Source organism: Thalassophryne amazonica, chromosome 6 (genome assembly GCF_902500255.1).
Source record: "Thalassophryne amazonica chromosome 6, fThaAma1.1, whole genome shotgun sequence".
Classification (NCBI taxonomy): Eukaryota; Metazoa; Chordata; class Actinopteri; order Batrachoidiformes; family Batrachoididae; genus Thalassophryne; species Thalassophryne amazonica.
In genome coordinates, this window is record NC_047108.1 from 21,823,306 (window position 1) to 21,835,729 (window position 12,424).

The following is a 12,424-nucleotide window of genomic DNA, read 5'->3' on the forward strand; positions in this document are numbered from 1 at the left end:
AACGACTTCATTGTCAAATTTAGTGTTCAGTTCCATGTGCAGTAAAACTCACCTAAACCGTCATCAAACAAACCGGATATTCGCAGCCACCAGACAAAAAAAAAGTCCCAAAGTTTTTGTATTGTTTTCCATGTTATAAACACCTAAAAAAGGATTCTGCATAACGGATTTTTCGCTCACATCAGATAAAATGTCCTGTCCGATCACAATGTATTTCCATTAAAAACTCAGAGCAGAGGTAATTTCAGTGCTGACACTCACAGATATGAGTAAAGTGGGACCAGAGTCATTTCCGTGATTAAAAGCCTGACTGTTTTTTTTTTTCAAACTCGTGATTTGACACTTTTCTGCTTTCACTCTTTCCTCTCATATATTAATAGTTTTTGCAGTGAGCACGCTGATTACATTTCGGGATCACATACATTTGGCAGAAAAGTCCACAAATTTCAAACAAGCAGTTAGAAAAAGAGGAAATTGTACAGCTTACCTTTGAATTGGAGGTGATGACTGTAGAAAGAAAAGCTTGTTGAGGATCAAATTAATCCTGAATAGGGATGGGTATCGAGAGCAAGTTCTTTTTGAGAATCGTTACGAAATGATTCGATCCACCGACATCAATTGCCTTTTTGTTAATTTCCTTATCGGCCCTTCAGAGCGGGCGTTGTTTCTGAGGGTGTTTGTCGGGAAAATAATAATTTACACTGACTGCAGACCCTGCAGCAGGTCTGTAATCAACTGCTTCTGTAACGGCTCCGCTTTGAAGCTTGAACCAACGAAGCAGTGCTCTGACCCGCTGGTTCGTTGGTTCATTGCTTCGCTGCTTCGCCACTTTTCAGAAGCGTCAAGTCCACTTCTTAACCCCTTTCAAAGCCATTTAAAGATGTCAATCATGAGTTACTTTTGTGTGGATTAAAGTCACAAACTGGGACTGTTGTCTTGTTGCAGACAAGAAATGAGAATCATCCCCATTCCGTTCGCACAGCTCCAAACACTACATGGCTCTCTGCCGAGTCAAGTTAGAGTCCGGCTGGAATTAATAACTTCAAAGCAAATTGCCATTTTAAGTCAAATGACACCTCTTTCCAAATGTTGTAATACAAACAACAAACTACAATCGACCAAAACCTTTGTTTCCTCCCAAAATGAGAACGTCTTGCGTTCTTTATGAATTACATTGATGCTGACGTGCAGCAAGTGGTGGGCACAGTTCCACTAATCTGCTAAGCGCTTATTGAAGCTAGCATTTTTGTTTGCAGATTGGGTTTTCAGCTAACTCTGAAAACTATCAGCGGACCAATTAGCTTCCGCTAAATTTAGTTCTGATAACTTTCAGTCTGTAAACATTTTTTTTTTTTGCTGGCATAGAGATAAAGCTGAATGGTCAGAAACATCTGTAAAAACTAAAATCCTACATGTTAATTCCTGTTGTGTGCTCTGCAATAAACAGACCACTGTGAGAACCTCAGTCCTCCCCCAGTAGGAGTGGGTGGATCAGCTGCGAGCTGCTATTGCAAAGAAGAAAAAAAAAGTCATTTACTTTCAACATTCAACTTACAGAGTGGGTAGAAGTCATGAAGCGCAAAGCACCATGGTTTCATTTAAAACCAACTCATTCCAGACAGTTTAGCAAAAATAATGGCAACTCTGTCATTTTGACAAAGTGAAACTATCAGCTATATGTTTTAGTTTTAAAGTAATGCATGAATTCTGAAAGCTTGACGTTAAACAGTAATGTGCCAAAAGGCATTATGGGAAAATTCAAATGACCTGCTCTCATCACTTCCTCCTCCCCCCTCTGTAACTTGTGTGTTGGTTTTTACAATGCGTGTGATCGGTGATCCACTTATATTGAGATGTTCTGAATATGTTGGTCTGTTTACACTCCCATCCAATAGATTAGGGGTGGCCAAGTTCGGTCCTCGAGAGCCACATTCCTGACACTCTTAGTTGTCTCCCTGCTCCAACACACCTGAATCCAATCTGCTCCAACACACCTGAATCCAATGAAAGACTCATTAAAAGTCTGCTAATGAGTCTTTCATTGGATTCAGGTGTGTTGGAGCAGGGAGACAACTAAGAGTGTCAGGAATGTGGCTCTCGAGGACCGAACTTGGCCACCCCTAATCTATTGGATGGGAGTGTAAACAGACCAACATATTCAGAACATCTCAATATAAGTGGATCACCGATCACACGCATTGTAAAAACCAACACACAAGTTACAGTAACTTTACTGGGGGTGTCAAAATTGGCACAGTGTATCATTTTAAAGTACCACAATTTGCCCCACTGAGATATCCCATAATTCCTTGTGCACCAGAGAGTTGATGCAGTCAAAATAATGCTGATAAACTACATGACAATTGCAAATGAACATTATACAACCAAAATGTCATTTTTCTGCCTTTCACACCATTTTTAAGAGACTGCTGCATGAGACCCTGAAAATCTGCTAAAACAAATATTCCAAATATTCCGTGTCTGCTACGTTTAACCTGCGTGGAAATTTTTTTAATCAGTCAATTATGACCACAAAACTGGAAAAAAGTTTATCATCTCCTGTACGCCAAAATCGCCTGCATTATTTATTTATTTTATAATCACCAATTATGTGTTCTGAACTCTGCCAAAAAATATTGTCACTGTTGTCAGACTGAAGGTTTTCCTCCAAGGTTTTGTCTCCCTCATTGTGGTCTAAATAAGGCTCAAAACCATCAGTCTGTGTCCCCACAGCGTCTTCAGAAACACCTTCAGACTGGACTTAAAAAAAACAAAAAGAAGCTCCACACTCAAAAAAAAAAAAAAAAAAATCTTCTGAAAACCGCTTGACCTCTGTCGTCTGTACAATTGATTTGGGATTGAATCAGCAGGTCCTGTTCTGGTGATGACATAGCAACAATATGGCCGTGGCTGAGGGCTGAAATAGAGCGCAAGCTTCAGACACCTGTTCTTTATCCTTCACCTGCACACTTATCGACTTTTATTGTTCAGGATGTTTTAAAATATCAACATTTCATTATTTATAGTGATTATGTGTACACACTTTAATGTCTGAAAGGAAATGCTGTTGACATAAACTACAGATTTTGTTTATTTCTATTTCTGTCCAGAGATCAAGGATCCAGTGACCAATTTCATATTTACTTTAAGACTCAATAAAATACTGTAGAAATAGAAAACCTGTAAAGCCTACTTTTAGTACACAGAAAATTCACAAGAGGTATTGATAAGGGAATCGATAAAGAATTGGATTGATAAACGCAATTGATAATGGCATCGATATCGATAAAGTCTTATCACTACCCATCCCTAATCTGGAATAAAGCATAATCCAGTGACGAACTTTAAAACTGTTACGAATGTCACTGCATGACACCGAGTTAAAGAGCAGCAGAAGTATAAATCAGGGTTTAAATGAATTAAATCATCATAAATTGTAAATTCATGTAAATTTGATATCTTAACTATTTTTATATTTGTTTTGATAGCACCTGTACCTGGATGTGTTGCTGTATGTGATTAACTGATTTAAAAAAAAATTGAAAACATAAAAGGTTCATTCAGTAGTTCAGCACAATTGGCCCCAAAATGGTGCCATGTTCTCAGTTGTTGCTACACTCTCAATAAAGGGACTCTAATAGAAACAACCATTCCCCTCAGATGCTCTAATTTTACCTCAGATTATTAAACGCTGTAGTTTCATATCAGAGTTAAGTTTGTTCAGTGTCACAAAACATTTGAGCTGGTTGGATTTAAAGAAGGTTCTTGTATGGTCTCAGTTCAGTTCAGCCCCCCCACCGACTTTAATCTGAATGAAGACATCTATGACACCAGCCAGTCAGGATATAAGTGGGTGTGGTTTTGTGTTTTACCAGGATGCGTCCAGTGACAGCAGGTCCACGCCACGCTGCAGCATTGGTTTGAACCTCAGTGTGAGAGGAAACGGAACCTTTGCTGCAAAAACATCAATGAGCTCCATCATGCTAAAGTCGTACAAACTGGTATTATTAGGGCCCAAGTAGGACAAAGTCCTGCGAGGACCCTATCGTAATCATGCTGTTTATTATTATTTATTATTATTAGGGCTCATAATGTCGTGGTGAAATGTCGACAGGTAATTTTTTACATTTTTGGCCATTTCCACCACTTACATTTGAAGGAACTCATCCTAGGGATTTCATACAATTGTCTTCAAATTTGGTACACATCATCATGACCCCATGCTGATCAAAAGCTATCAAAAGAATTTCTGTAGGTCAAAAGGCGTGACTGCTAGGGTTCGTCAAACTTTGGTGAGCGTTTTGGAGCATGCCGTTTCACTTCTAACAGCTGCCATGCCCACATACTTCATTGTAGATCCTTCAAACCTGCTGGACATGATGAGGGCTCCACCCTGAACATCGCCATATATTTACATCCCACCTAACTCATAGCGCCCCCCGGTGGTAACAGGAAATGTCCTATTTATACTTGAACAGGTACCGATGTCACATAGTTAAACTCGTCAACTTCATTCCACTTCTAAAACATGCAGAACAAGTTGGTGAACATACGTGATGATCACCGTGAAGCCATGAGTAATGGCGTCTGTGTGGCCGCAGGCTGAATATCAATCCTTCGCCATGAAATTACGTTCTTCCTTTTGACGGCTTTAATTTTGTCATATCATCATGAAAATTGATACACAGCTCAAGCACAACAACCTGTTACAATTCATAGGGGTGTCACCCATGGGCGGGCAAAATGCCTCTATAGCACCCCCCTGTAGCTTTCAAAAACCCCTCCCCATAGGGTTTTTTTTTGGAGTAGGGAGATGAAAATTGGTACACATGTATAACTTGCATAGACGTAAATAAACATCTCTTGCACCATTGGTCTATTCCAAACAGGAAGTCGGCCACTTTGAAATTTCATGCCATTTTTGCATGATTTCCACATGTTATATTTGAATGAACTCCTCCTAGGGATTTTGTCCAATGCACTTCAAATTTCTTTCAGATCATCCAGAGACTATACTGATCAAAAGTTATCAGAAGCATTTTTCTATGTCGAAGGGTGTGGCCTCTGTGATGCCGCCATTTTGACCCTTCGCCATGGAACATCAAGTCATGATAACGCCTTCATGCTTTGCCTGATTGACTTGAAACTTCACGTGTGATGAGGGTTGGCCTCTGAACACACCTGGCCCCTCTGTTTGTGCTCTGAGCGCCCCCTAGTGGATGACCAACCAAAATGTCATAACTCCTTGATACCTTGTCTGATTTGCTTGAAACTTGAACTGTGTGATGAGTGTCTGCCTCGTACACAGCTGCCCCCTCTGGTTGTGCTCTGAGCGCCCCCTAGTGGATGACCCATCAACATGTCATAACTCCTTCATGCATTGTCTGATTTGCTTCAAACTTGAACTGGGTGATGGATGAGGTCTGGCCCTTGAACAGAAATCGTGCTGGCCCAGGGAGGCGGTGGCACAGACACGAGGGCCCATATATGACTGGTTGCAGTCCTAGTTATTATTATTATTATGATGATGATGATTATTGTATGGTCCTGTATATTATCCATCCGATGCTAATACAACAATGATTTGATGTGCCTTCAAAAACAGATGATTTCTACACATGGACGATGATGCAAATACTGGTTCTGTTGGGTCTGGGTTGGTGCCCTCTACCTGTCTGCTGGAGGAACTGAAGGTTTTTAAGAAAGAAAGCAGTTGGTCATGTTTTCTTATTTACTAATGTGTGAGAAAGTTGAGTCTGACTTGGATAGAGTTTAATGTGCTTAGGAGTCTTAGAGAAAGAAGACAACAAGAAAAAAAAAACAACTCACTGATGACAAATCCAGAGAATGCCCAGTTAATCCATCCACCAATCAGAATCATAGGCAGCACATTGGTCAGGTTTCCTTTCATCATGTCCATCACCATGCTCGTGTCTGAACATAAACACAGTCATTCATTCATTCATCCAACATGTTCACATTGATCTTATCAAAGGTGCAGAATGTTTTCAAAGGACTAGAAATGCCCAAAATCCAAGTCTCAGCCAGGACCCAGATGATTTAAAATCTATTTAAATTGGACCTGGACACCTCAGTCAGCTCAGGATTGCCATATTTGTGTCCCAACAGTGCTGTGAGTGAATCACAGAGAAAACTGGAACATCAGAGTGTGGAAATCCCATCTGGAGACAAAGGACAGGAAGGAGGAATGGCCAGAAAACCATTCGCAGCAGGGAGCATGCAGACAAAAAGACACACAATGCTGTAGAACGCAACATCACAGTACCGTGTGGAAGCACAGAGCATCCAGAAAGTTTTCACATCACTTCACTTTTTACACTTTTTTTTTAAGTTACAGCCTTATTCCAAAATGTATGAAATTCATTTTTCCTGGTTTCCTCCATACATGACACCAAAGAGTTCAATCTTTGTCTCATCAGACAAAAGAATTTTGTTTCTCCTGGTCTGAGAGTCCTTCAGGTGCCTTCTGTCAAACTCCAGGCGGGCTGCCATGCGTGTTTTACTAAGGAGTAGCTTCTGTATGGCCACTCTACCATAAAGGCCTGATTGGTAGATTGCTGCAGAGATGGTTGTCCTTATGGAAGGTTCTCCTCTCTCCACAGAGGAATGCAGGAACTCTGACAATTTACCAGGGGTAAATTCAGCTGCTCTGACATGCACTGTCAACTGTGGGACCTTATATGTAGACAGGTGTATGTCTTACCAAATCATGTCCAATCAACTGAATTTACCCCAGGTGGATTCCAATTAAGCTGTAGAAACATCTCAAGGATGATCAGTGGAAACAGGAGGCACCTGAGCTCAATTTTGAGCTTCAGGTAACAGGCTGTGAATACTTATGTACATGTGATTTCTTAGTTTTGTTTATATATATATATATATATATATATATATATATATATATATATATACACGAGGTCTGTGAGAAAAGTATCAGACCTTTTTATTTTTTTCAAAAACAATATGGATTTGATTCATATGTTTTTACGTCAGCCAAGCTTGAACCTTCGTGCGCATGCGTGAGTTTTTCCACGCCTGTCGGTTGCGTCAATCGCCTGTGGGCAGGCTTTGAGTGAGCAATGCTCCACCCCTCTCGTCGTCGTTTCATTGCGAGGAAATGGCGGAATGATTTGGGCTTTTTTCCCCATCAGAATTTTTTCAGAAACGGTTAGAGACAGGCAGCTGGAAACCATTCGAAAAATTTATCTGGCTTTCGGTGAAAATCTTACGGGCTTACATATATATATATATATATATATATATATATATATATATATATATATATATATATATACATACATACATACATATATACATACATATATATATATATATACACACACACACACAGTAGTGTTCAGAATAATAGTTGTGCTATGTGACTAAAAAGATTAATCCAGGTTTTGAGTATATTTCTTATTGTTACATGGGAAACAAGGTATCAGTAGATTCAGTAGATTCTCACAAATCCAACAAGACCAAGCATTCATGATATGCACACTCTTAAGGCTATGAAATTGGGCTATTGCTAAAAAAAAGTAGAAAAGGGGGTGTTCACAATAATAGTAGCATCTACTGTTGACGCTATAAACTCAAAACTATTATATTCAAACTGCTTTTTTAGCAATCCTGTGAATCACTAAACTAGTATTTCATTGTATAACCAGTTTTTCATGATTTCTTCACATCTGCAAGGCATTAATTTTGTTGGTTTGGAACCAAGATTTTGCTTGTTTACTAGTGTGCTTGGGGTCATTGTCTTGTTGTTACACCCATTTCAAGGGCATGTCCTCTTCAGCATACGAGGTCTGTTAGAAAAGTATCCGACCTTTTTATTTTTTGCAAAAACTATATGGATTTGAATCATGTGCACTTGCATCAGCCAAGCTTGAACCTTTGTGCGCATGCGTGAGTTTTTTCACGCCTGTCAGTTACGTCATTCGCCTGTGAGCACGCCTTGTGGGAGGAGTGGTCCAGCCTCCTCGTCAGATTTTCATTGTCAGGAAAATGACAGAGTGACTGCCGCTTTGCTGCATGAAAATTTTTTCAGAAACTGTGTGAGACAGTCAGGTGGAAACCATTCGGAAAATTCAGATGGCTTTCGGTGAAGATTCAATAGGCATCACACAGACAGCATAAGGCAACATGACCTCTTCACGTATTTTGACATATCCAAACTGATCCATAATACCTGGTATGCGATATACAGGCCCAACACCATAGTAGGAGAAACATGCCCATATCATGATGCTTGCACCACCATGCTTCACTGTCTTCACTGTGAACTGTGGCTTGAATTCAGAGTTTGGGGGTCGTCTCACAAACTGTCTGCGGCCCTTGGACCCAAAAATAACAATTTTACTCTCATCAGTCCACAAAATATTCCTCCATTTCTCTTTAGGCCAGTTGATGTGTTCTTTGGCAAACTGTAACCTCTTCTGCACGTCTTTTATTTAACAGAGAGACTTTGCGGGGGATTCTTGCAAATAAATTAGCTTCACACAGGCGTCTTCTAACTGTCACAGCACTTACAGGTAACTCCAGACTGTCTTTGATCATCCTGGAGCTGATCAATGGGTGAGCCTTTGCCATTCTGGTTATTCTTCTATCCATTTTGATGGTTGTTTTCCGTTTTCTTCCACGTGTCTCTGTTTTTTTGTCCATTTTAAAGCATTGGAGATCATTGTAGAAGGACAGCCTATACTTTTTTGCACCTGCATATAAGTTTTCCCCTCTCCAATCAACTTTTTAATCAAACTACGCTGTTCTTCTGAACAATGTCTTGAACGTCCCATTTTCCTCAAGCTTTCAAAGACAAAAGCATGTTCAACATGTGCTGGCTTCATCCTTAAATAGGGGACACCTGATTCACACCTGTTTGTTCCACAAAACTGACGAACTCACTGACTGAATGCCACACTACTATTATTGTGAACACCCCTTTCTACTTTTTTTTTTTTTACTAATAGCCCAATTTCATAGCCTTAAGAGTGTGCATATCATGAATGCTTGGTCTTGTTGGATTTGTGGGAATCTACTGGTACCTTGTTTCCCATGTAACAATAAGAAATATACTCAAAACCTGGATTAATCTCTTTAGTCACATTGCACTACTATTATTCTGAACACTACTGTGTGTGTGTATATATATATATATATATGCAAAAATAAAAAAAAAGCTTTTCACATAGTCATTATGGGGTGTTGTGTGTAGAATAGAATGTAGAAAAAAAAATCCATTTTGGAATAAATCCCCTTGCACACCAGGCCAATGTAGAGTGGCGTAATGCGGCGTACAGACTGCAAAGAGCTTATGCAGCCCTATGTGGCAATACACTCTTAGATATATCTATGTTTATTTGTTATAATTTATGCTTTACTATGTCAAGTATTTGGTATGCTCTTCTAAGCCTGTATATCCCACTGATGGGAAATTTCACTTTTTATTTGTGAGATACTGACAAGCCAAAATGAGGCGGGTGGTAGGGGGTTAAATGGTTATATATATACATATTTTGAGTTGTAGTTATCTGTTTGAGTATGTATGTCCAATGGTCTGAACTGGTTTTATCTGATCAGCACGTCCAAACAAAGGCGTTAGGTTCCACCAGCTATCGAATAACTGTGGGCTGAAGACAAGGGATGGGGTTTTTCCTCTGTCTACGCGTGCCAATAAGGTTAGGTGTAGGAATAGGTGGCTTTGTTCAGGGTCCCCAGAGATGGAAACCCTGGGTGGGTTCCATCTCTGGTGACCCAGGCCTGTTTTCAACATGACTCTGAATCAATTCAAACTGAGAAATAGTTTGACTTTGTACGGGACAGGATTACAATAAGAACTGGGTAGAATTAACAATGCTGAGCGACACAAAGGGGGCCGCGAAATGGTAGCAAAAAATTAAACACGTTTAATTTTTTTGCAAGAAATGGTCTATGCTACACTCCGCTACTGTACACCATGCTCCCACAATTGTATGCTACCCTACGCCGAGTCTGGTGAAAAATTCTTTTAGGTTTTTTATCAGTACGCACCTGCATTGCTAGATTTTATTCATCCTGCTGAACTTTGCTGGTAGTTAAGTTTCAAAACCACAGAAGAGGCAGGCCAAAGCTTCCCTCCCTGCGCGCAACATACGTAGTCATTCCTGCATAATAAATATACAGCGCAATGCAATGCTACGCAGGCACGGTGTGAAAGGGGCTTAAAGCTGTAACATAAAATGTGGAAAAAATTAAGCAATGTGAATACTTTCTGGATGCACTGTAACATTTACACTGCATCACTGGAAGAATAAGTTCATAGTTCTGCTTCCTACATGATTATTTCAATAACAAGCAAGATACTTATATCTGCTTAATGCCCAGAATGTTCTCCATCAAGCAGTATCCTTCCCTTTCCGTACACTGACACCAACACCAGACAAGGTTTTATGTCCCCTCTGTGAAGAAATCTGGCGTCTCCTCTTGGCACCAACAACGCACAGTGACTTGCACCTCTGCATCATCAAACACCATCCCTTGAGGGTTCTTTTAGTGTGGGCCAAATGAAAAAGTCGGAGGGCTCGAGATCTGGACTCTACAGTGGGTGTGGTTAAGATCTGAACCGCTGCAACACATCCTCTTAACTCGTGTGGACGAGCGTCATCAGGCTGAACGAACCTCCATCAAGTGTGTGCATCTTTTGTAAAGTGTCCTGTACACAGGTGTCTCAGTGTTCACCACCCTATAGTTGGTTGGTTGTCTCCCTGGGTGGTTGCTATCCAGTGTAGTGGATATGGTGACATGCTACAGACCTAAACTCTGGATACTTACAGAGTGGAACTGATGATGCTGCAACTTCAAGTCACCTCTAATTTCTCAGTGTAAGTTAGTCCCTTCGGGTGCTCCCTTGCTTGCACTCGGGGTCGCCACAGCAGATCTGAGGTGGATCTGCTGGATCACTGGATGCCCTTGCTGAAGCAACTCCACATTACATGGAGAAATTTGGCAGGAGTGGGATTTGAACCGGGAACCTTCCGCACTCAAACTAAACACACTATCCACTTGGCCACCACCAAGTGTAGTCACATGATATTCCTACAGTCTTTGACACTGGATTGAATTCAGATGTTCAACAGGACCCTTTCTGTCTCCTTCCTTAGTTTTCATGTGTAGCTCCTGAATGCCTTTTGTTGAGCTTTCGTCACGTCTCTCACCACCTCACGCCATATCTCCTCCTATTCCAAATGTTTTTCCACCAACCTCTTTCTCCTTATACTGTCCTGTACTTCCTCATTCCACTACCAAGTCTCCTCGTCCTCCTTCCTCTGTCCATATGTCACACTCGGCACCTTCCTGGCTGCCTCCATCACTTCTGCATTTACTTCAACAATCGACATCATTTAAACTTCATCAAGTCCCTTTCTAACATTCACACTGTCCCACCTGTTATTGGGTTCTTGGGGGTGACCTTCCTCTTGACCTTCTTGAAGAATCCATTCTCTACATTGTTGAAATAGTGTTTCCTCACTGCGAAGGACTGAAACAGTGAAAACAATAAGACACCACAACAGAAACCTTAAAAAGTGGTGTGACCGTCTTCTCACATAGATGTGGTGGTGATAGATTTTCTGTTGGAGCTTTTTGCTTCATTATCAAATAGTTCTGCATGTTCCTTAAGAATACTATCAATTTAAAAGCTGCTACCTGTTTTCCGTCAGACCTCTTTCTCGAACAAACCGACTTTCACTAGGATGGGCATCGAAAACCAGTTCCTATTTAGAATCGATAAGAAATTATTTGATCTACTGACATCAATAGCCTTTTTGCTTAATGATTCCCTTATCGGTCCTTCAGGATGTGCATCAGGAAAATGATTATTTCTCTACGTTAACTGCAGACCCACAGGTTCTGCAGCTTAAAGTAACGAAGCAGCGCTATGACCCGCTGCTTCACTGATTCTCTGCTTCGCTGATTTTCAAAGCGGCAGGTCCACAGTTTCTTTATTAACCCCCCTCAAAGCCGTTAAAGATGTCAATCGTGAGTCACCTTTGTGCTGATTAAAGCCACTAACTGGGACTCTTGTCTTGTTGCAGGCAAGAAATGAGAATCGTCCTCCGTTCCGTTCCTGTTTTGTGGGACTGCCTGCACAGCTCCAAACACTGCGTGGCTCTCTGCCAAGTATATTTCCATCTAAATAAATAACTTCAAAGCAAATTGCAGTTTTAAATCAAATGACACCTCTTTCCAAACATTGTCACACAGACAACAAACTACAACTGACCAAAACGGTTTTTTTTTTTGTCTCCCAAAATGAGACATCCTCTATTCTTTAAGAATTAAAGCCCAGTCACATGGCACTTACAAAGGGCAATGAAGCCCTGACGAAACAAGAAATCTGGACTTTCGTTGGCATCGTTTAACCTTC

At 40.6% G+C, this 12,424-nt stretch overlaps 1 protein-coding gene across 1 annotated transcript in view; it reads right to left on the minus strand.

The window, feature by feature from the left end:
- LOC117511954 (ER membrane protein complex subunit 3-like) overlaps positions 1-12,424 on the minus strand; it is a 54,949-nt gene that overhangs the window by 5,606 nt on the left and 36,919 nt on the right. Inside the window, exon 5 of the mRNA XM_034171889.1 lies at positions 3,873-3,954. Coding sequence (XP_034027780.1) covers positions 3,873-3,954 — 82 coding nt within the window. The remainder of the gene's footprint in view (positions 1-3,872; positions 3,955-12,424) is intronic.